This window comes from Mustelus asterias, chromosome 25, assembly GCF_964213995.1.
Source record: "Mustelus asterias chromosome 25, sMusAst1.hap1.1, whole genome shotgun sequence".
Lineage (NCBI taxonomy): Eukaryota > Metazoa > Chordata > Chondrichthyes > Carcharhiniformes > Triakidae > Mustelus > Mustelus asterias.
The window spans coordinates 18,739,858-18,765,631 of NC_135825.1; the positions used below are offsets into that span (position 1 = coordinate 18,739,858).

At 41.3% G+C, this 25,774-nt stretch overlaps 1 protein-coding gene across 3 annotated transcripts in view; it reads right to left on the reverse strand.

The window, feature by feature from the left end:
* Positions 1 to 24,838, reverse strand: part of LOC144511835 (uncharacterized) — a 39,803-nt gene extending 14,965 nt beyond the window's left edge. For 2 of the 3 annotated variants that reach the window (XM_078242200.1, XM_078242199.1), the window contains exons 1-6: positions 24,733 to 24,838; positions 22,298 to 22,534; positions 16,491 to 16,594; positions 7,963 to 8,108; positions 4,850 to 4,936; positions 2,294 to 2,819 (exon numbers count right to left, since the gene is read on the reverse strand). In XM_078242200.1, the coding sequence (XP_078098326.1) occupies positions 2,294 to 2,819; positions 4,850 to 4,936; positions 7,963 to 8,108; positions 16,491 to 16,594; positions 22,298 to 22,534; positions 24,733 to 24,837 (1,205 nt within the window). In that variant the 5' untranslated portion in view covers position 24,838. The remainder of the gene's footprint in view (positions 1 to 2,293; positions 2,820 to 4,849; positions 4,937 to 7,962; positions 8,109 to 16,490; positions 16,595 to 22,297; positions 22,535 to 24,732) is intronic. The other variant, XM_078242201.1, reaches the window with a different exon arrangement.
* Between the last annotated feature and the right edge of the window lie 936 nt (positions 24,839 to 25,774).

The following is a 25,774-nucleotide window of genomic DNA, read 5'->3' on the forward strand; positions in this document are numbered from 1 at the left end:
GGCTGAAGCCATTGCCCTCAATGCTATATTCCCTAGCTACTGACTCCTACTCTGTCCCTGGGAATAGTCCAAGACTAAACCAGTGTGCTGCCCATAAGAGAAGTGGAAGCAAAAACAATCAAGGATTTCAAAAGGAAATTGGACGGACACTAAGGTAATAAACTCACAGCGGTACAGGAATTGAGCAGGTATTAGGGCTGACCAGATTGTTCCACAGGAAGCTGAATGGGCTGAATGCCCTCCTTCCATGCCAAACATGACTATTTGACAACATGAGCTTCTGACCACACTGTCATCACCAGACTGCTTATTTCCACTTACGTAACATTGCCTAGCTTTGCCGTCTCTAAGGCCTGGGTAGAGTGGACATGGGGAAGATTTTTTCATTAATAGGAGAGACTAGGATCCAAGGGCACAGCCTCAGAATAAGAACTGAGATAAGGAGGAATTTATTTAGCCACAGGATGGTGAATCTATGGAATTCATTGCCACAGAAGGCTGTGGAGGCCAGGTCATTGAATGTATTTAAAAGTTAGAAAGGCTTTTGATTGTTAAAGGGATCAAAAGTTGTAGGGAAAGGTGGGAGAATGAGATTGAGAAACTTATCAGCCATGATTGAATGGCGGAGCAGACTCAATGGGCCGAATGGCCCAATTCTGCTCCTATATCTTATGGTCTCAGTTCATCTGCTGCTGAAAACCCTCATTCATGGCTTTGTTACCTCTAAACTTCATTATTCCAAGACACTCCTGGCTGGTCTTCCACATTTTACCCTCAGTAAACTTGAGTTCATCCAAAACTCTGCTGTCCAAGTCTTAACTTGCAGCATTCACCTCTCACTCTTGGGCTCCCTGACCTACAATGTCTCCAATGAAGAACTGTGTTCATTTTAAAATTCTCATCCTCATTTTCAAGTTCCTCCCATGGCCTCACTCCTCCCTATATCTGTGATCATTGCCAGCTTCACAATCCCTCCTTGATACCTGCATTCATTTCATTGTGAATTCTTGAACATCCGATTTTAATTGCTCCATCATGGATGGTCTTCAGCTGGCTAGGCCCTCAGGTTCCTGAATACCCTTCGTACACCTCTACCTCACTTTTCTTCTTTATGACACACCTTAAAACCTACCTCTTTGACAAAGCTTTTGGTTATCTCGCCCAATATTTCATCGTACCTCTGTCATACATTTTTTAATCCTCCTGTGAAGCACCTTGAAACGTTTCATTACTTTAACACACAATACAAATTGCTCAGTCGACATATTACCAGTGAAGCGAAAAGCTGGAGGATTGTCTACGAATTCTGGACATCATCACTTTAGGAGGAAATGTCAAGGTTTTTAAAATGGTACAATGGCGGCTTACTAGATGATAGCATGGATATGAGGTTTCAGTTATGGGGAGAGATTGGAGAAGTTTTCTTCACAGCAGGGACAATTAGGGGGAAACTAATACTGATATCTAAAATGAGAAATTTATTAGAGCAAGTCAGGGGACAGATTATTCTGATAATGGGTCAGTATCCAGTCACAAATTTTAAATAGTTGGCAAAAGAGGAAAAAGGGGAAAAAAAGACAACAATTTGTCACAGAGGATTGTTAAGATTGGTAATGAATAACCTGAAAGAGTGGTAGAAGCAGATTCCATAGCTTTCAAAAGGTAATTGAATATTTACTGGAAGATAACTCATTTGTAGGGTTATGGGGAAAAATTGCACAGTTCTTTCAAAAAAAAAGACTGGTAAAGACATTACGGCCTCTTCCAGTGTTGCAAGATTCTAGGATTCGCCATCATCAAGAACACATCGCAATGGGCATGAGGAAATAGAACTAATTCAAATCTGCTCTCAAGTTTTTCTTCAAATTCAGATCATTTTAGCACATTCAAACAAGCCAATCTTTTCAGTGTTTTGAAGAGCATGTTTTGCATTCCTTCTTGTTACGTAAACTGATGAAAACTTAGTTTAGCAACCACTTATCAAGCATTAGCCTCACTATTATAAAACTGTTCTGGACCTCTTACGGTTCCCATAATGCATTTTAACAAAACTGAAACGCGGGCATAAGCAGGAGTCATGCCACATTAATTAAATTATGGTCCTAAGATTAAAAACCTACATTTGTGCAAATATTTTTCAAGAATGATGACTGGACAGAAAATGATTCTGCAATTGTGTAAGAGTGCTGTTTGAAAGCAACACCTATTCCAATGTTTACAAACCTAATTCAATTCTGTAAAATATGTTAAATGATAAACAAATTATTACACAAATTAGCATCCAAATTCTCACCTTGCTGATAAGCTGCAATCCATAGAGCATGTATTGTACACAGGAGGAATCGTATTACTGTCGAAGATAGGAAGACTTGGGCATGGCGTTATGAATGTCACAGCAGCTTGTGACAACTGACTTTGTCCTTGTCCACTAAGAGCTGGAGCTGGAATGTTCCTAGGTGGTACTGACGATGAAGTAAAACTTTGTAAGGAAAAATTGGGACATGCACTGAGAACCGGACTTGGGATGTTTGGAGGTGGTACTACCAATGGAGTTAAATGTTGAAAGAAAAAATTGGGAATTGCACGAAGAATTGCTTCTGGGATGTTTGTAAGTGGTACTGCCATTGAAGTCAAGTCTTTTAACAAAGAACTGGGAGAAAATGGTGTAGAACCATGGTTGATGTTAGTTTCAGCAGCTGAAGTGAGTTGCCTAAGTGATGGTGGTGGTGGTGGAAAAAGTGGTGGTGGAGGAAAGGTTTCATCTTTTGTCAGCGAACGAAGATTTATATGTGGTGAAAACTTCTGCTGGATTGGACATGCTTTTCAAAAGAAAAAGAAAAAAAGTCATTGTAGCATTTAAACGGAAATTTGACCAAATATTACCTTAACTATATAATTGTTCTTGCTAACACATTATTCCAACAATTTAATGTAAATAATTCTCAGCTAAATACAGAACTCTGAGCTCTTATTGATCCCATGGTATAACAATTCAAAGAAATAAATTTCTCAGCTCATCAATAACTTACCCTGGTTTACATTCATCCACAACTACCTGACAATTTAAACATAGTGAATGTAAAACACTCAATGACTTGATATATAAAATAAATACTTTCACAGAGGTCACGAGCCAGATATATGACATTAGTAGCAGCTTGGGGACACCCCGCACTGAAAAGGTCACTGTCACCTGACATCATGTTGAGGTTATAATATTAAATGTTTGAAAGTTAATTTGCTTCAACTCCATCACAATTTGATTTTACTCACATTAACCCAATATACCCAAGTACTAGAGATATTGCTCCCAAGGGATTGAGAAACGGAAAATAAACTACTGCTTTCGTGCAGCATGCCAAGTGAATTTTCCAAGATAGCCATTTCTGCAGTCTACGCAGTCATGTTACTTAGTGATGGGAAAATAATTCCTGCTTTTAAACAGCTCTTAAATACAACTCATTTATTTAAAAAACATGGGCACCAATGTACCCACAAATTTAATGAAAAACTTATATAAATCCTAGAAATTCAGTCATTGGATTTATGCAAAGGTTGCATTTATATTGACTTTAACCCTTTGAGCATGTAAATTGTGAGTGCACAAGTACCATTGCGAAATGTATTGGTTCATAATACTAATTGTACATAGGACCATTTATTAATAGTTTGGCAGATTTTTTTGTTCAGGAGTCGAAATACACAGCAAGACAAATTGTACATATTCATAGAATCCCTAAAGTGCAGAAGGAGGCCATTCAGCTCTCGAGTCTGCACCGACAACAATCCCACCGAGATCCTATCCTCATAACCCCATGCATTTACCCTTCAAATCCCCCCAACACAAAGGGGTAATTGAGCATGGCCAATCAACCTAACCCGCACATCTTTGGAGTGTGGGAGGAAACTGCATCACCCAGAGGAAACCCATGCAGACATGGAGAGAGCGTGCAAACTCCACACAGACAATGACCCAAGGCCGGAATTGAACCTGGGTCCCTGGTGCTGTGGGGCAGCAGTGATAACCACTGTGCCAGTGCCGCATTCGCTTCAGGAAATTTGGTTATTGGGTTCATTGGTTCAATATGTTTTTCTCGTTCCGTGCTACTTGTGTTCTAAATTACTTATTTTAATCTTCTCAATGATCACAATCAAAACAATCAAATTTATTACTGCTAGGCAATTAAACATAATTGCAATCTTCCATTTTCTTCTGAGACATAGGTGTTGACGCAGATTTGACCACACAAAGCACTATTCCTAGTATTCAGTAACAGTAGATGACCATGGAATTGAGTATGGGTAGAAAGGAGCAACTTCACCCAGAAAGTAACTGCACAAGATCAGGAAATACCAATTATTCCCTACTTCACACTCAGTTTATTGATCTTAGTCCGAGAAAATGTACTCTGGTACATTTGGTCTATCGTAGATATCGTAGAAAGCTTGTGTGGCTTTTGCTACCAAATAAACCTGTTGAACTTTAACCTGGTGTTGTTAAACTTCTTACTACATTTGGTCTAAGCATTTGATCAAGGAAAGACAAAATTAGCTAACGTTCCAATTCTGAATCAATCAATATCTTGCAACATGCATTATGGCAACATGGGGCAGGATTCTGCTTGGCTGCAATACTCCCAGTACTAAATAACCTTTGAACATCAGTCGTCAACGCTCACCCAGAAATAACCATTTGGACAACTCAATGATAATAAGCCATTTCTATGGAATCAAGGTCATCAAGTAGCCAATGCCTACAGGGAGAACAATTAGTGAGTGGATATAAACTTGGGGGATGTACACACAAGCAAAACAATGACACGAGAATATTCAAATAGGTCAAACATACCCGGAGAGCCTCCTTTCAATGGAACATGTGTAACATCAGGATCAAATACATCATACTTTGCAGAATTCAATTTTGATTGCATCATTGCTGTAAAGACAGAATACTGTATTGATCAAACAGTCATTTTAACAGTCAGGGAAATACAACCAACAATCCATAACTAATCCCACTTCCCTACTCTTTCCCTATACAGCTGCCTCAGCTTCAAATATACCAACTTGCCCCTCAAGATGGTAGAAAAGAATATGTGCTTCATCAAAATTTCAATTCTGAGCAAATCTATCAGATCTTGAGCTCTTTTCCAGCAAAACCAGTTTAAGTTTCTCTGGTCTTTTTTAATATCCAAAATCTTGCATTCCTGGAATCACCTAAATGAATCTATACTGCACATTTTCCAAGGCTTGTCCTCCTTCCTCAAGCAAAATAACAGAACTCAAAATTCTAAACATGTCAGCTTTGGCTAACTCATGGCGTTTTTGCCTCTGGATCAGCAGGCCATGGTCCTACTCTAGAGTCTTAAGCACATAATCTGGGCTGACAATTGAATGCACCATCCCCGATTGGAGTACTCAGGGAATACTGTCTTTAGGTGCTGTATGACATATCAAACTAAGGTTCCTTCTGCAATCTCAGTTGGATGTAAAAAAAAAACACTGCACCATTTGAAGAGGAACAAGGTAGATAGATATCCCTGGTGTCCTTCCCATTATACATCCCTTAACATCACTAAAAATAATTACCTGGAGATGGCCTGTCTATAGGACAAACTAATGGAATAGAAATAGTTTAAAAGTTGAATAAATGCTACCAGATGAAAGGAAAAGATTTGAAATGTAGGGAACTATTTTTAAAAGAGGCATGAGGTAACCAATTGCGAAATTTTCTCCCTTTATCAAATTTCCGCTGTTTAGTGACCTGTAATTTTAGACAATCGATCATTTCCATTCAACTGAATTCCGTCTTAATTCAAACTTCTAGGCCATCCTTACATTCTACCATTATGATATTACACATTCTATGTTAAAAACTGGTCATTCCGTCATATTCAATATTCCTAGTTATTAATATTGATCAAGTTTTCAATCTATCAAAACCTGAGGTGGAACTTTATGGTCACAATATCACATTCCTCCATACTCATTAATGTTCTCAACTCTTCAATCTGTCAATTCACAAAAATACTATTCAATGCTAACTCCAATCATTTAATTTGATATCCTTTGCCCCTTCCATATTGAACCTCAATCTTTTTCGGTTCCTTTCTTATCCATTAATATCTTCTCAGTATTTATTTCAATTAAGCCTTTTGCTTCTGCAGCAACCATTAAATTAACTGCTCTCTTTCTCCCCAAACATGTAATTCAATTTCTCCTGAACCGCCTCTGTTAACACAACTCAGGGTCTCAGCTTGCTAATTTTAGCCTGACCAGCAAATGGCATGGGAAGCAAACCAGAGATTATCTGGAAGTCTCCTAGTATCCAATTCCCTTTACGACCTGAAGCAATTAGATTAATCCCTGCAATTCTTCTCTTCAAGTTAACTTAAACAGTCACTCCCTCCACCATCAACACACCATGGCTGCAGCATATACACCTACAAGATGCACCATAAAAGCTCATTAGTGCTTCTTCGGCACCACCTCCCAAACTTGCAACCTTCAACATGTGGAAACATAAAAGGTACCAGCTACAAGGAACCACAAACAAGTTCTCCTCCCAAGTCATATAGCATCCTGAATTGGAGATGCATACAACCCAACTCCTCATTGTTGCTTGACAAAAAACTGGAATTTTCTACCTGACAGCACCGTGGCTGTACCTTCATTACATGGACTTCAAGAAACTGAACCTTCAAGGACAAATAATGATAGGGAATAAATATTGGTTTTGCCAGTGATGCCCATATCCCATGAATGAATAGGAGTGTGGCATACTCAACCACAAGTTGGATAATATCTAATCTTGCATCAAAATCACTGTCAAAACTAAGTAACTTTCAGGGTTTAACTGGTACAAATAACAACTTGCAATCCGAACTATTAGTTCAGGGATTTAGAACTCAGCCTCCAATAAGTAATTTCACAATGGTTGGGCTTTGCAACAGGTCAAAGTACAATTCCAAACCAGTGTTGAGCCACAATTAAGACGACATACTTCAGGAAAACATTGTAGTGCTTTGTCACTCTCAACGCCTCACAACACATACAATTATTTTGGAATGTAGCATCTTACATCGGCAAGCTGAAAAAACATTCTAAACCTCCTTCCAAAAGCAGTGAAATGATCAGCTGTTTCTCAATGGTACCGTTTGAGAAAGGGATTAGTCAAGATATCAGATACTCCAATCTTTTACAAATTGTGCCTTATTTCAATGTCCTCCTGAACCAATCGGCTTGGTTTTATAAATTCGTGTGGAGCCTCTGACAATGCAGCACTCCTCAAGCAGAAGTGCCAATGTACAATCTACTCAAGTTAGAATCATAGAATACCTAGTGCAGAAAGAGGCCATTCGGCCCACTGAGCCTACATCGACAACAATCCCACCCAGACTATATCGACATAACCCCACGTATTTACCCTGCTAGTCCCCTTGACACTAAGGGGCAATTTAAAATGGCCAATCAACCTAACCCGCACATCTTTGGAGTGTGAGAGGAAACTGAATCGCCCGAAGGAAACCCACGCAGACACGGGGAGAACATGCAAACTCTACGCAATGACCCATGGCCGCAATTGAACCTGGGTCCCTGGTGCTGTGAGGCAGCAGTGCTAACCACTGTGCCACCATATACAAGGTCTCTTATTGATTTCAAAATAATAAGCACTGTATGTTTTACTAACTTAAGCTGAACACTGAAAATGTGTCAAAAATAAATTAGAAATGAGGAATAGCAATTCTGTCTGTTGCAATTGTATACTTTAAAATTTAAAAAACAATTCTGGATGCCCTATCACTATGGAAAGAGTAAAGTTCCAGGATGTAGGGGTTTCATGAAACGACAATAACTAAAAAATTAAAACAGTTAAGTCTAACATTATTCTACATTTCTATCAGCCTAGTTATCAGCCAGACTCCTGAAATGGCTAGAATTTAAAATGTTTAGAAAACTCACCATTTTGGAATTGTGTTTCAAAATAATGGTAATTTGCGAGAGTAAAACGCCGAACATCCAGGTTCCTTCCATGAATTACTTTATTTGGAAGAAGCTTGATTAGTCTTTCTACATCACAATTCGAAAGCACTTTCATACGAACAAACCTACAAAACACAAGATGATTAATTTTTTAAAACCCAAATAAGAAATTCAATGACAATATATACCACTTTTGCTTTTTAAGAGCATGAGACAGAGAGCAACATTTCATGTACGATGTATGAACGCAGCTGAGTTTCCAACACTCAATCTCACCTTTCCATTCCTCCAATTCGGGACTTTTTTGAACTTATCTCTCCCTTTGCCTCATCATTCAAAGATGCGACCTCAGCATCCTAGACCTCAATGGTCTGGAAAGCCCCGTATAACTCAAGTCATTTCTAAAAAACCAATCACTTTGATCACCTTGCCTTTACATCCGAGAGGATTTGAGTGTGAACTGCCTTGGAACATTTTTTACTATGTTACAGACCCTGCATGAATGAAAGTTGTTCAAGAGGTAGTTAACAAAAAGAGTTTGTTGTCACAAGTGTGAGGTTAATGACACTCACCACTGTTCATGCACGAAAGGTACAAAACTTCAGGTGAGGGCAAAATGTGTGGTTAAATATAAAAATATAGGTGGTCTGATTAGTAAGTTCGCAGATGGCACAAAAATTGGCGGAGTTGCAGATAGTGATGAGGACCGTCAAAGGATGCAGATAAGATTGCAGACTTGGGCAGAGAATTGGCAGATGGAGTTTAATCCAGACAAATGCGAGGTGATGCATTTTGGAAGATCAAATTCAAGTGTGAATTATACAGTAAATGGCAAAACCCTTAGGAGCATTAACATAGTGAAATCTGGACGTACAGGTCCACAGATCTGTGAAAGTGGCAACACAGGTGGATAAGGTGGTCAAGAAGGCATACAGTATACCTGCCTTCATCAGCTGGGGCATCAAAAATAAAAGTTGGCAAGTTATGTTACAGCTGTATAAAACTTCAGTTAAGTCACATTTGGAATATTGCGTGCAGTTCTGGTCACCACACTACCAGAAGGACATGGATTCTTTGGAGAGGGTGCAAAGAAGCTTTACCAGGATGTTGCCTAGTCTGGGGAGCTTTAGGTATGAGGAGAGGTTGGATAAAGTTGGATTATTTTCAGTGGAAAGATGGAGGCTGAGGGGTGGCCTGATAGAAGTCTACAAAATTGAGAGGCATAGATAGGGTGGATAGTCAGAAGGTTTTTCCCAGGATGGAAGGGCACAGGTTAAGGTGAGAAGTGATAAATTTAGCAGAGCACACAGAGGATGGTGGATGCCTGGAACGCACTGGTGGAAGCAAGCACATAAGCAACTTTCAAAGTGTATCTTGATAAGACACATAAACGAGAGGCGAACAGAGGAATAGAAACTGCTTGGTGAGCCGAAGGGCCTGTTCCTGTATTGTTCTTTGTTCTCTGTTTTGAAGATTGTTGACCAAGCTGCACAACGCCATAGCTGCCTTGATGCAAAATAGCAACTACACTGTCTCATAATCGAAACGTCATAAAGTTGCTGTATTTCAATGAATTTAAGAGGAAACAAGATGGTTTTTTTGGCAGAACAGTTAGATCAGAGGAGGAAAGGTAATAAGAAAGAGTTCATATTATATCTTGTGAACTCTACGGTTAGCCAGTAGACAGTCACTTCTTGTCCCTAACATGCCTAATTTTTGATCTTGGCTTTGTGATCAAAGTGTGCAAGTGATATATAAATAAGTGTTTTTTTTAATGTTTCAAGAGAATATTTAAAACTAGTTTATTCTGCAGGCAATTTGAAGGGGAGGCGATGGCCTAGTAATAATACCACTACTACTAATCTAGAAACTCAGCTAATGCTCTGGGGATCCGGGTTCGAATCCTGCCACGGCAGAGGGTGGAATCTGAATTCAATTTAAAAATCTGGAATCAAGAATCTACTGATAATCATGAAACCACCATCAATTGTCAAAAACACCCATCTGCTTCACTAATGCCCTTTGGGGAAGGAAATCTGCTTTCCGACATATGACTCCAGAGCCACAGCAATGTGGTTGACTCTCAACTGCCCTCCAAGGGCAACTATGGATGGGCATTAAATGCTGGCCAGCCAGTGACGCCCATGTGCCGCAAATGAATAATATATATTTTTTTAAATCAGTATGCCTAGAAGGAATGCAGCTCAGATGTTGGGAGAACACTCATTTCAGCCTTGCAAGTGTTTATTTCAAGTAGAGTTAATGGACTTTTGTTCAAGTTCCTTTGGAATTTCTGAATAGAGTGATTGACAGGGTCATGTGATAATGTGGTTCGTGCACAGAGCTAGGTCTGTCACAGAAAATAAATTGAGCAGTTGCAGGCGGAGGTCTGCTAAAGTCAGAGGATTGTGCAGCTTGTTCCTGAGAACTCACTCTCTGTCTCCACAAAATTTCCATAGAAGCTTCAAAACTGTTAATACAATTTACAGCAAGTATGCCTGGGTTTGCTAACTGTATTTATTCAAAAGTGGCTTTGATCTATGCATGAATGGGGCTATTTGGAACTGGAACAGTCATAAGCTAGAAAGTAAAGTTACTCTCTTACATTTTTAAATATTGTTCAACTGTTAATGGTTAAGCCGAGTCATTTGTTAGAGTCATATTTAAACTGATATTAAATAAAGTTTGTTCTACTATTAAAGATCCATATTTGTCATCAGCCTCACATTTATGCCAAAATAAAAATATTTTGGGGTCTAGTCTGGCTTCCTAATGTGACTTGGGGTTCTGATTGAGAACCTGAACAACTTTCAAATTTATGACATTCTACATAATGAAATGAAGCCAGATGCTCTGCAAAAAACAAAAATCATAGATAACGTACCCTGGTTAAGGTAAAGATAAACAGGTGCTCTATTTTGGAATGAATATAGACAATATTTGCATTTTGGAGAAAAATGAATTGAGAGGGGTGGGAACATTTGGCTGCATTGTTAAAACTAAGCTTTAGTGAATTTGAGAACTTTTTACTGTTTGGAGTTATGATCAGTTAATACCCCTAAATTACAACAAGTTTAGAAATAGTTCATCACGGATGACTTGAGCCACCAAAATTTGTCAACTCTATGTTTGCAAGGGATAGCATTTCCTTCCCTACTTAGCCTTCTAGCATTCCTCCTCTTCTTTTTCAGGTATCACCTGGGCGGCACGGTAGTACAGTGGTTAGCACTGCTGCTTCACAGCTCCAGGGACCTGGGTTCGATTCCCGGCTTGGTGAGTTTGCACATTCTCCTTGTGTCTGCGTGGGTTTCCTCCAGGTGCTCCGGTTTCCTCCCACAGTCCAAAGGTGTGCGGGTTAGGTTGATTGGACATGCTAAAATTGTCCCTTAGTGTCCGGAGATGCGTAGGTTAGAGGGATTAGCGGGTAAATGTGTAGGGATATGGGGGTAGGGCCTGGGTGTGATTGTGGTCGGTGCAGACTCGATGGGCCAGATGGCCTCTTTCTGCACTGTAGGGTTTCTATGATTCTATGATGATCACTCCTCAAAAGGGTGCTAGTGACCATGGACTTCAATTTGATTGGTCCATTATCATGCTTGGCAAAGTACCACAATGGTTTGTCGTTGTTTTCTGCAATATGACAGACCAGGAAGCTCTCCTGCTCTTATGGCTTGTCATATTGAAAAGATTTACAGGCTGATAATCAACCTGTTTGGCCACATTATGAACGTACCGTCTATGGCGCCGGAGCTTCTGACAATGGGTAGGGATGCTACTACTGCGCCACAAGACCTCCCCTTGACATTACAAAATACTTCTTACATTTTAGCAGACAACTTGCAGTAGACATGGAATTCACCTTCCATTCTTAAGTACAAACAATCCAACTTTTAATGTTGATCAATGAATCTTCTGTTCCTTTTAAGCAAACAGAATGGGCTTAACGCTGGATATATGACATAGAAACAAGCCTTCGGCCCAATTAGTCCATGCCGCTGTTAACACTCCAAAAATCTAATTGTTGTAATCATCAATTCCATTCTCCAGCTTTCTAGCTTCTCCTTAAAGGAATTGTGACTATCTCCTTCAGACATTCCATGTGGTAGAGAGTTTTGCAATTTCACCACTCTTTGGGGAAGACGTTTTTCCTGATTTCCCTATTGCATTTCTTGGTGACTTCTCCAAAAACGAAAACAACCTACTCTTCATATTTCTCTATTAGGTCACCTTTCAGCCTTCGCCACCCCTCCCCACCCCACAAAAGAAAAAGAGACCCAGCTTGTCAATCCTTTCCTGGGGAGATGGCCCTTTCCTGAAGTCACACTAAAGGTTGGATGATAGTGAATTTTAAACTGACTCCCCACTACTTTGATTAGGCCTCTCTAACAATCCCTCATATATTAGCACACAAAATGATTATGTATTTCATAACTAAAATTAATATATCCAATGTATGCTCCCAGACTTTATTGGGGCGATACAAATACTAAAAAGTGAACACCATTCCTGCAAAGGAGAATACCAAAAAATAAACAGAGAAGTCCTAATGGCCAATACATCCTTTGAGCAAGAGATGCCCAAATATGCTGCCACTGTTCACGCACACCTGTTAAGGTTAATTCCATAAACTTAATATTGTGTGGACAAATCTGACCCAAGCCCCACCAAGTCCAAAATTAGCCTTGTCTGGTGGCAATAGTTTTCTATAGGTCTGCAGGAGACCATTTCATACAGAGGGATATTCATGGTAGAGGCCTAACCATTTACAGTCAATAAAGAGGAACTCAGGAGGAGTCATCTACTAACAAAGGTAGTGACAGATTTAGTAGCTTTTGAGAGTAGCAATATCAAAAAGTCTAAATGCAGTGTTTTAAATTCAAGAGATTCGGTTTACCTTGATATTGTTACTTTAAAACAATCAGCATATGCAGACCAATACAAAAATGTTTCAGAAATGATATTACATACATCAATCTTCATGTGGAGGAGACACGGGTTAGCACGATTGTGTTAAGGTACAATTAAAAAGGCATAATTAACTTAATGTGCTTAGCAGACCAAACAGAAGTCAATAGCAGAATGCAAGACCCAGATATTTTGCTCTACCTAGTGACATCTCCTATCACTGATCCCTTGCAAGAATGTAGCCAATGACACAAATGCCAGTTAAAACAAAAATATTGCGGCTGCTTGAAATCTGAAATAAAAAAACAGGATGGGCTTTAGGCCCGAGGCCTGTAGCCACTATATTTTGCAATTTTGTACCTTGGCATTTTATTTCTGTTTTGCATTTAAAGTTACCGTGTAGACTTAGTGTGATTGGGCTTTAAGTTAAATCATTACTCAACAACAATCAGTAGCGACATTAGCTGCTTTTTCACAGATCTTGTTTTTCCCCATACGGGCCGTGCACAGCTGGTATCTGCATCTTTGTTTTCCCTTTGTAAATTAGATTACTCAAGAGTTGGTTTTTTGCTCATCAGAAGTTATTTTTCTTACTGTGTTTTGTGATCCTTGAACTACAAGCCAGGAAAACAAATAGCCTTACACAAGGGGTAGTCAACTATGGTGTGGAATCAGCGGATGGAGTTTGATTGATGGACATATAACCTGATTGATGACAGATGGGATAGACCATCAAAAGATGTGTAAACAGTTTGAATATTGTGAAATCTGCAAAGCCTTGCAGCGTCCGTGATCAGGATTTGTGTTTACCAGACAACTTTTGAGAATGTCTGAATAAGGCTTCAAATGGCTGGAATGAGGTCAGAAATTTGACTTAAATGGATGCTGCTTCTAAGATCCACAGCAGCAGCTGGATGGAATGGTCAATCACTGGAGAACACAGGAGGAAGGGCCGGGAACGAAGTGACTGACCAAAGTGTCCACTTGTGTAAGGTTATTCGGAAACTTGGTAAACAAGGAGACTTTTACAAAACTAGGTTCTTGTCGTAGAACAAATTTGGGATTATCCATTTTGGGAAGCTGTTGTGAAGAGATAAATTTGCAACCTCTAATATAGTATACAAGTAAAGTTGTCTTTTTCTCCTTCTTTCAATATACAAAGTGTGTTCTCCTTTCAACAAAGGTATCTTGCTTTTTACAGTTATATAATAATTATCACCAATATTCAACAAAACTGTCATTTTAGCACATTACTTGGCATTGTCACTCATTCCTGTTACATCCAGTGTATGGTTTTGAACCCAAGTGAGACTCCATAAGGGAGTGTCTCACATTACATTCCCAAAAGATCATGCAGCACATGTAAATTGATGTCAACATCTCGGGTTGATAACCTTAGGTCAGAGCCGAGGGAAAGCCATCGTACCAAAGCGTCAACTCAATTGTTGAATGCTTTTATTACAGAATTACAAGTGTCCAATAAACAGTACTCCATTAAGGTAAAAAGTAGGAAAGAAGTTGAGGAATGAGAAATGCTAAGGAAAATGAATTGCATTCTAAAATCTCCTTTTCAGTTCCTCTGGATAATGCAAAATGTTTAACAAACATATCGATTACTTTTGAACTAGCCACTATTGAATCATATTATCCTGTGAAGATGGTTAATTGTGATTAAAACTGGATTATTATGCTTCCAGGATATAAAGACTTCAGTCATAATTGCGTACAGGGAGAAAAATGCTTAAATTAGAACAGTATAAATAGATTTTCCAGGCATTTGTTTTGCTACAACTACAATAGCTAAAAATTTGTCCCTAATGCTCAGTGTAGAAAACCAAAATGTATTTTGCATATTTTCAAAATATATCCAAAAAAAGTAATTTAACTAAAATAGACGTACGAGGACAAGGACTCCATCCATCATATTTCACACAGTTCCAAAAGCCTTTCCTGATTTACATATACAAGAAAGCACCTTTTCAAGAATGTAGATATGAATGAAACAGCAAAAGATGACAAATGCTGGGATTTTACAACCAAAACAAATGGGAAGACACAGCAGGTGGAAAGCACTGGCAAGTCGTTGGGGGTGATTTTCAGCCCACGATCGTCCTATTTCCCGATTTCCTCACTTCTCACTGGCGATGTCATGAGGCTCACGCTCACAAATGGCGGGAACCTCATTTAAATAGATTTTAATGCATTTAAATTTAACAGACCCCCAACACATGACCTCCCTCATTAAATATTCACACCTCACCAACATTATGTCATATTGGCAAAGTTTACAACAGGTTTGGCCAAATGAGAAACAGTTGAGGGGATTCCACAGGAGGCGCAGAGGTACGTATAGTCCCCAAAGGGAGAGGAACCTGTCCCCAAAACAGGTTGGCACTGCCAGGTCAGCAGTGCCATCATGTGGCTGGGGCAGGCCCTAGTAGGAGCGGGAGTCATTTATTCATGGTGGTTGGAGGGGTGGGGGGCGAGGCACGGGTGGTGGGCTGGGAGATGCCAGCGGCGATTGTTTGTTTGGGGAGGGCGTATTTTTTGTTCCGATTGGGGTGCCCTTTAAAGATGGCAGCCTGATTGCCGAGGAGTCTGTCTTGCCGGCTCTATTGGGCCCCACCAGGAAGCTACTGGAAGTTGGAAGCAACTGTGAACTGTTTCTTACAAGGGCTGTAACTTAGTGGAGAGTGCAACATGACAGAATAATGTGATGCTGTCCCTCAAGTTTCTAAAATAGAGATGAGAGAGTGGGATGGAACATTGAAGCACTTTACGAGTTATTTTAATTACAGGTTATTTTACTTTATCTGAGGATAAAAGGCCTGTTTTGGTGTTGATGATTTTATGTACTTTAATATCTTCCAATTCTGGTCAAAGACCTAGACCCAAAATATTACTTTTGTCTCTGGTCTCCACAAATGCTGAGATGTCACCTTCCAAACTGATGGCAGCAACCATCAAGGAGGACAAGGGCAGCAGATACATGGAAACACCACCACCTAAAGATTCTCCTCCAAGTCACTCAGCATCTTGACTTGGAAATATATTGCCATTCTTTCACTGTTGCTGGGTCAAAATCCTGAAACTCCTTCACTAACAGCACTCTGACGTTGCTACACCACACAGACTTCAGCAGTTCAAGAAGGCAGCTCACCACCAACTTCGAAGGAAATTAGTGATGGGCAATAAATACTGAACTGGTCAGCAATGACAACATCGCGTGAATTAATAAACACACACCATGGATGAATTAAAAAGTATTGCTTCTGGCTATTTTGTTTTTGTTAGATTTCCAGCAGGTACAATGTTGCATTTTGTTTTTTGCTTAGAGGATTTAGCTCATACGGGTTTTGTTTCTCCATTGTCTTTTATCCTACTTTTCACTGTCTGGTTTAGAATCCATCCAGAATCAAAATCTAGTTCTTAAGCAGATTACAAATTCTTACATCAGCCCTTTAATTTAAAAAAAATCTTTCCATTTCTTTAGTTCTGATGAAGATCTGTACACCTGAAACATCAACTTGGCCTCATCTCTCCACAGCAGCTGAATGGCTTGTCATTTCATGCTCTCTGCTTTGATATAATTTTCTACTCACCCTCTAGATTGTCCACCTTTTGCAACTGTATAAAATCTGATTTCATCGACAATAGATATTCCAGTAGAAGTAACGGCAGCTTGTAAGTCATCAACAGTTGTCCACTGTAAGAAAATACACAGCAATTAGAATATAATAGTTCAGCATTTCCACTGTTTTGCAAACTTGTCGCTCTAGTCTCCAATATGTTTTCACAGCTTTCATTAACTTGGTTTTCTCTTAGTATTAAAAGTCATCATAAAATGTAATTCTCAAAAAAAAACTAACAAACCAAAACAAACACAAGAAAAGTCAGATAGTCAAACCTGCCTGAAAAGAATGAAATGCACAGCAGCCCTTTGTGCAACTCTTCTTTCAATGTACATCAAGCTACCATCCTGCATCAGCAGTCCCATTCCCCTCTTGTGACCTTTCTACACACCACACTCATTTGGGGCCATAGAATCCCTACAGTGCAGAAAGAGGCCATTCGGTCCATCAAGCCTGCACTGACAATAAGCCCACCCAGGTTCTAGCCCCATAAACCCACATACTTACCTGCTGACAAAGGGACAATTTAGCAGGGCCAATCCACCTAATCTGCACATCTTTGGATTGTGGGAGGAAACCGGAGCACCCAGAGGAAAAGCACCCAGAGGAAGCCTACCCTGACACGGGGAGAATGTGCAAACTCCACAGTCATCCGAAGTCAGATATGAAACCCGGTCCCTGGCGCTGGGAGGCAGCAGTGTTAATCACTGTCCCATGTTCAAACACTTGCCAAGTCTCACTTATCCCACATATTAGGCCCGATTCTCCCATCCCAACTCGCACATTTTTTGGCTGGGCTGGGACATTTTCAGGATGGGAAATGCGAATGTCGGCCATTTTGCAGGATTGGCGCATGCGTTCCCAATGCATGCGCGTCTCCCACAGCCAGAGAGCAGGCGCAGTCGGGACTGTGCTGGAAACTGGCGGGAAGAGGGGTAAGTCATTTAAATCTGTTTTTAACGTATTTTAAATATCATTATCGGACCCGGCACAGAATTCCCTGGGCCCGATAGCATCTCCCACCCCACCAGCAGTATTTCACTCCGGTGGGGTTTACAGTAGCTCCCCACTTGCAGGGAAGTAGCGGGACACCACGTAGGAGTGAAGGGGGATGCAAATGGGGTCCTCCAGGGGGTCGGGCGGCAGGGGGTGGAGCCCCGTGGGTATGGGCACCCTGGCAGTGCCAGCCTGTGCCCCCTGGCACTGCCCAAGGGGCAAAGTGCCCATGCCCAGGGGCACCTTGCCACTGTCCACCGGGCACGGGCGGAGCCAAGGGCTATGGGCGATCGGTGGGGGTGTGGGGTCCCGCTGCCACTCTGCAGATAGGATCGGTCGAGGCTGGAAGGAGATCAGCGATCGGGGGGGTGGAGGAGTGGGGGGGGTGGGAGGCGTCAGGGCTGGCCCGGGAATGGTTGTGCGGGCCACGATCGGGCCATGGGGGAGCTAGAGGGGCAGCAGTGCGGGGGCCGTGGGCTGGCCAGCAATCGAGCTGACCAGCAAACTGCAGTCTGGCAGTTCAGGGCTACTGCACATGTGCAGAGGCCCGGAACTGTCAGACTCTGGCGTGAATAGGCCCTACCACCCCCAAGCGTTTAATGATATTCACGACTGACCTCTGCATTGCACGGAGTGTGGGAGATTCGAGTTTAAACTCCCATTGAAAAAACAATCGTGCTTTACACCCTTTTTCCCCCGAATTCAGTGCTTAGAATATTTTGTGGGAGAATCGGGCCCATTATTGCCACTTTCATCATTGCTGAACAAATTATCCTTCACATTTCCTGTATCTGCATACTCACAAATAAGACTGGCCTTTAGCTTGAAGTAAAGTTTATTTATTAGTCACATGCAAGGCTTACATTAACATAACAATGAAGTTACTGTGAAATTCCCCTAGTTGCCACATTCCGGCACCTGTTCAGGTCAATGCACCTAACCAGCACGTCTTTCAGACTGTGGGAGGAAACCGGAGCACCCAGAGGAAACCCACGCAGACAGTGACCCAAACCAGAAACCGAACCCAGGTCCCTGGCCCCAGGTCCCTGGCGCTATGATGCAGCAGTGCTAACCACTGTGCCACCCTCTTATGGGTGTTTTCTCACCTTACTCCTTTGGTATGTTATTCTCTCTGTACATCTCATTTTCCACCTCTCATTTCTCTTTTTTTAAATTCTTGTTGGCTGTTTACCAAGCATCATCTGAAGTCACCCCTTCGTTTTCCTTTCAGCCTTTGTGTTCAGTAACTTCTCATCCTTAGTGACTTTAACCTTTACCTTAGCACCTTTTGCCTTCTGAAGTTACTGACCTCTCTCCATTGAAACACTCTTATCCATACTCACAGCCATCTCCTTGACATCCTTGACTTCTCAATTCCTGTGATCTCTATCACAGACAAGACCAGCTCTAATCACTGAATACACATCTCTCCCCCACCCTCCAACCATTTCCAAACACCACCTCATTACCCATCTTTTCCCCACACCACCGAAGCATTTCCTTCCAAACCCACTTTCCTCTGTATCTGCCACTAAAGAAAAATATCTTCCCTTCCCCCGCCTCCCCCACCAAAAAAAACACAAGTATTTTCTCCCAATTGCATATCCGCTGGCCCTCATCCCCACAAGCTATTTCTGCTTTAGATTTCAGTAGTGACTGCAGTCATTGCACCACTGACCACAAAATCCAGGTTCATCTGTTCAGTTGCCTCTTCCCATCCATCCACAGGCCAAACCATGCCAACATTTCTTTTGCATAATGAAGTGGATCTCATGGATGGGATAAATTTAACAGAATGCAAGGGTAGACATGGGAAAAGGTATAAAATATCTTTCTTCCCATATTTGCCTTGCAGCCTCTTAAGATTATCACATCCACGAGATCCACTTCATTCATTCTCGACCCCAATCCTATTAAACTGGACTGATATTAGTTGACAATGGTTCTTTGTCCTCAGACACATCCTTGCAAAATTCCCAATGTCTCCCCACTCTTTAAAAATTCATCATTTCCTTGTTAATTAAGAATCTATCTAGCTCTGCTTTAAAAATATTCAAAGATTCTTCCTTCTGATAAAGTGCTTTCCAAAGACTCATGACTCTCAGGAAAATGGTTTATGAAGAGAGGTTGAGCAGGTTAAGCCTATACTCTAAGTTTAGAAGAGTGAGGGGGGGATCTAACTGAAGTATGCAAGATGCTAAAGGGGATTGACATAGGCATGGTGGCACAATGGTTAACACTGCTGCTTCACAGCACCAGGGACCTAGGTTCGATTCCCAGCTTGGGTCACTGTCTGTGTGGAGTTTGCACATTCTCCCTGTGCATGGTATGCGTGGTTTTCCTCCGGGTGTTCCGGTTTCCTCCCACATTCTGAAAGACGTGCTGGTTAGGCGCCAGACTGTGGCGACCGGGGGAATTTCACAGTAACTTCATTGCAGTGTTAATGTAAGCCTTACTTGTGACTAATAAATTAACTTTAAACATAGAGAGGATGTTACCTCTTGTGGGGCAATCTAGAATGACAGGTCATAGTTTTAGGATAAGGGGTGGCAGATTTAAAACAGATGAAGATAAATAACTTACTTCTCTCAAAGGGTCATGAATCTGTGGAATTCACTTTGTGGATTCCAGGACAGTTGAGTAAATTTGAAGAAATAGACAAATTTTGAATTCATAATGGATTGAAGGTTTGTGTGGAATTGGTAGGAATGTGGGGTTGAGGCTGAGCCAAGATCAGTCTTCAGCATTGAATATTGGAGCAGACTCGAGGGGCTGAATTGCTTACTCCTGCTCTTAGTTCTTATGTTCTTAAATAAGTGACCCCTAAATCTAAGTTCTCCAACAAGACGAAACAGCCACTACTGGCACCATAACTCAAAGAAAATGTTAATGAGCTCTGGCTTTGATGCCCAACTATGTTGGTCAGCAGCACAAGAGGAATGCTGATATGCCCAGATAGGCACCCTCTATATTGCCAAAGCAATCCTTGAGCAGATGCTGCCAAACATAAGTTTCTGTTTTTGTTCCCAATTTATCCTTCAGTTTCCATCTGCTCAGAAAAGCTATTCTTAAAATATGCTGTACCCAACAATAAAAGCAATATCCTCTTTACTTTAGAAACTAGAGATCTCAGTATGCAGTATACTGCAGCAGGTACCGACATAAGACAAAACACTTTGTCTTATGTCGGGAGAGGTTCCGGAGGATTGGAGGATTGCAGATGTGGTCCCTATATTCAAGAAAGGGAACAGGGACAGCCCGGGAAATTACCGACCGGTGAGTCTAACCTCAGTGGTTGGTAAGTTGATGGAGAGGATCCTGAGAGACAGGATTTATGATCATCTAGAGAAGTTTAGTATGATCAAAAGAAGTCAGCACGGCTTTGTCAAGGGCAGGTCGTGCCTTACGAGCCTGGTTGAGTTCTTTGAAAATGTGACCAAACACATTGACGAAGGAAGAGCGGTGGATGTGGTCTATATGGACTTCAGCAAGGCGTTCGATAAGGTCCCCCATGCAAGACTTCTTGAGAAAGTGAGAGGGCATGGGATCCAAGGGGCTGTTGCCTTGTGGATCCAGAACTGGCTTGCCTGCAGAAGGCAGAGAGTGGCTGTGGAGGGGTCTTTCTCTGCATGGAGGTCAGTGACCAGTGGAGTGCCCCAGGGATCTGTTCTGGGACCCTTGCTGTTTGTCATTTTCATAAATGACCTGGATGAGGAAGTGGAGGGATGGGTTGGTAAGTTTGCTGACGACACCAAGGTAGGTGGTGTTGTGGATAGTTTGGAGGGATGTCAGAAGTTGCAGCGAGACATAGATAGAATGCAAGACTGGGCGGAGAAGTGGCAGATGGACTTCAACCCGGATAAGTGTGTAGTGATCCAGTTTGGCAGATCCAATGGGATGAAGCAGCAGTATAATATGAAGGGTACCATTCTTAGCAGTGTAGAGGATCAGAAGGACCTTGGGGTCCGGGTCCATAGGACTCTTAAATCGGCCTCGCAGGTGGAGGATGCGGTCAAGAAGGCGTACGGCGTACTGGCCTTCATTAATCGAGGGATTGAGTTTAGGAGTCGGGAGATAATGCTGCAGCTTTATAGGACCCTGGTTAGACCCCACTTGGAGTACTGCGCGCAGTTCTGGTCACCTCATTACAGGAAAGATGTTGAAGCCATTGAAAGGGTGCAGAGGAGATTTACAAGGATGTTGCCTGGATTGGGGGGCATGCCTTATGAGGATAGGTTGAGGGAGCTTGGTCTCTTCTCCCTGGAGAGACGAAGGATGAGAGGTGACCTGATAGAGGTTTACAAGGTGTTGAGAGGTCTGGATAGGGTAGACTCTCAGAGGCTATTTCCAAGGGCTGAAATGGTTGCTACGAGAGGACACAGGTTTAAGGTGCTGGGGGGTAGGTACAGAGGAGATGTCAGGGGTAAGTTTTTCACTCAGAGGGTGGTGGGTGAGTGGAATCGGCTGACGTCGGTGGTGGTGGAGGCAAACTCGTTGGGGTCTTTTAAGAGACTTCTGGATGAGTACATGGGATTTAATGGGATTGAGGGCTATAGATAGGCCTAGAGGTAGGGATATGATCAGCGCAACTTGTGGGCCGAAGGGCCTGTTTGTGCTGTGGCTTTCTATGTTCTATGTTCTATATTCACAATTAGCTCTCTCACCGGAATAGTTGGCCAATGAAGGGCCTGATATATACACAGCTTTCAATGTACATTTAATCTGATACTGTGTACCACCGCACATGCCGTTAGATCATAGGGTTAAAAAGTAATGCTCACCCATGTCAGATTTCCAACCAATACAGCTTTCTTTTTATGAATTGGCATTTTAACCCCATCCAGAAGATATTTAGAAGAGTCAACTTTATTTGGAACATCAGTAGTTGGAACAGTTGCTTTCTTTGAAGAGCACACTGGACTGTCCTTTTCAGGTTTTATCCCATTGTTTACCCCTATTATATCATCAATCAAATCATCATATAAATCCATTTGGACCAAATTTTCATTTTCCGGCTGCTAGAGAAAGAAAAGAGAATAATGGTAAGCACTTCTCATTAAATGCCTCAATGCACAGGACAGTACTGTATAATATGACTACATTTAGAATGTTCTATAATAAAAGGACCCCTACTGTTTCACCATTGCTATTAAAAAGCATTGGTCTTCACTAATGCTTCAAATAATTTATTGACATTAGCAGCATGGAACACATAACAAGCATTGCCTTCAAATTGTGTCAGTTATCATGCCAACATCCATCTGTACATTTCAGCATTATTACAAGGTATCCTAGGAGATTGATGATAATTAATGATTCAAGTAAATTCCCTTATCAAATTAAATGCATTAAATACAAATCAAAATATAAGCGTACAAATTAAAATTACTTTCTACAAGTTGTTATACCATTATTATACAACAAAGTTATTATACAACAAAGATTGCACTCCGACATCAGTAAAATTAGCAGACCTCTTTGGAATACAGAGCTTAGGGGAGGCAGTGGCGTAGTGGTATTGTCACTAAACTAGCAAGTCAGAGAATCAGGGTAATGCACTGGGGACCCACATTCAAATTCCACCATAGCAGATGGTGAAATTTGAATTCAATAATGATGACTATGAAATAATTGTTGTAAAAACCCATCTGTCCTTTAGGGAAGGAAATTTGTGGCCTACATGTGACTCCAGACCCACAGCAATGTGGTTGACTTTTAAATGCCCTCAGGGATGGGCAATAAATGCTGGCCCAGTCAGCAACTCCCACATTGCACGAACGCATTAAAAAATACATTTAAAAAAGTGAAAAGATCTGTTGCTGCATTTGCCAACTCTGCTTCTACTTTTTTTTTTGATTGCTCTATACACATAATTGTATTTGTAATACTGACCACTAAAAGTAACATAGCCCAATTTGTTCAAGTGAAACAATGAGCATAAATGAGAACTGGCATGCCTTGCGCATGGATGTAATTAAGATGCATTTAAAAATCTTTAATTTAACATATTTCAAACTATTTCAGAACCACTATATTTACTAAGTAAATCAATTTTATTTCATGGGATGGTTGGATTAAAACAAAGTATTGGCAATTGTATTCTACAATTACCTCCACATCCACAGCGTTGATTGATTCAAAATATTTTGATCACAGAATTTAAAGTATTATACATATCTAACACACATAACTTAAACTGCCAAGTGACAGGAAGTTGATCAGCATCATTTAACTAAATTTGCAGGCTTGGTTTTAAACTATTGAATATAAATATTTATAAGTTGATTCTTTTTAATACCTAGTTAGAAATTGTGCTTCAGAGCCGATTTGATTTATCACATATAATTTCACAGTAACTTCGTTGCAGTGTTAATGTAAGCTTACTTGTGACTAATAAATAATTAAATCATGTATTGGGATAACAAAAAGTACAAGTATTGCTCACTGCACACTGAAAGTTAAATTTAAATTGTGTGGATCACTTAGATATTTTTCAATGTTGCATTCTGACACTATTAAATTATATTTAATGGCAAAATCATTTGGCCACCACTGGAACTGATTAGCACAAACAAATTTTAGCATTAGGTTGTAAACCTAGTCATACTTTTGCATCATTGTGAAATGATGTGTTTCTAATTTGGCATTAAATTGTCAACATGGCAGTGGTAGTGTATGTATTACAGAAATATGCTAGGATCAGGGTCATATATTGCTGGAGTGAGTTACTTGTGTGCATTCTAATGCACACTTTACAACTCATTTTATTTGACTCGAACACAAATTTATAAGGAAAGTGCAATTGAGGCGAGGTGCGGTGAAGCAAATAATTTATAATTATTTCTCCATTTTGATTGCCAAAGAGAAAAATAAAACATGATCCTTGGGGAGTCACTATTCAGGTAAAGGCACTGGGAAATCCAGGTCTCTGTGAGCTAGCTCTGCGGCCTTGGACTTGTATCACCCCCCACAGTGCTTATCATCCCGGAAAAGTGTAACACCCGATGAATCCGAAGTAAACATCACTCCCGGCGAAACCTCTCAGGTCGCTTTCCGCCCATTGTGGCCGAGGCCCTGGTTTGAACCGGAGCCTGGGCTCGCCGGCGGACACCGGGAGATAAGAGAGGGCTCCGGAGGGTCGGGGGTGAAGGCGAGGAGGAATCCCCCGGTTTCTCTGCTGGGTTGGGTTGGGCCACCCTCCTGCTGCCGGCAGTACCTGCTTCGAGCTGTTGCCCTCGTCACTAGCCGCCGCGGCCAGCAACCCGGAGACCGACTGCTCTGTGCTGATCGAGTGCACCGCCATTTTAGAATAGCCCATCATGCCAGGCGCCGACCGCTCGCGCAATCGCAGTCGCGCTCTTTGGGCACTCATGGGCCCCATTCACTGACCTCCCACCCTTCCTCCCACTGGCAGCAAAGCTGCAGACTGCTGTGACAAGTGCTGCCTCCTTCCTGATTCCAATTCAAAACTATTTCCCAGCAGGAAAATCAAATCAGAAAAAAAAATGTAAAGGGAAACGACAAATGCAGCAAACATGACATAAAAGTCACCTCCTCAGCTAGCCTCTTGTGAAAAGGACAGCTTCTATTGTTTGAACAGATACCAAGGGCAGCACAGTGATTAGCACTGCTGCTTCATAGCGCCAGAGGCCCGGGTTCGATTCCCGGCTTGGGTCACTGTCTGTGCGGAGGCTGCACGTTCTCCCCATGTCTGCGTGGGTTTTCTCCGGGTGCTCCGGTTTCCTCCCACAGTCTGAAAGATGTGCTGGTTAGGTGCATTGGCCGTGCTAAATTCTCCTTCAGTGTACTTGAACAGGCACCGGAGTGTGGTGACTAGAGAATGTTCACAGTAACTTACTTGCAATGTTAATGTAAGCCTACTTGTGACACTGATAAATAAACTTTATGAGGTTGGTCTCTTGGAATATGAGATCCCTGATTAAGGTAGTGTTGAAAGAAATACCCAAATCCCTGATTAAGGTAATGATTGCCTACCCAATCAGGGAGTCTCACCTGTTTATATATATATATTGAGAAGCATCAGGACTACTGACACGACGGATTCTAACTTTGTATCTGAAGCACTCTTAAGATTGTAATACAGATTGTAAATAAAGGGCATCAGGTGAAAGGGTGCCTGCCTCTGGAGTTATTTCAAAGCCCTTTTTAAGAAAATTAATAAATACATAAATCAGAGGGTCATTGACTTGAAACATTAACTCTGTTTTTATGCTCATGTTGCCTGAGTATTTCCAGCA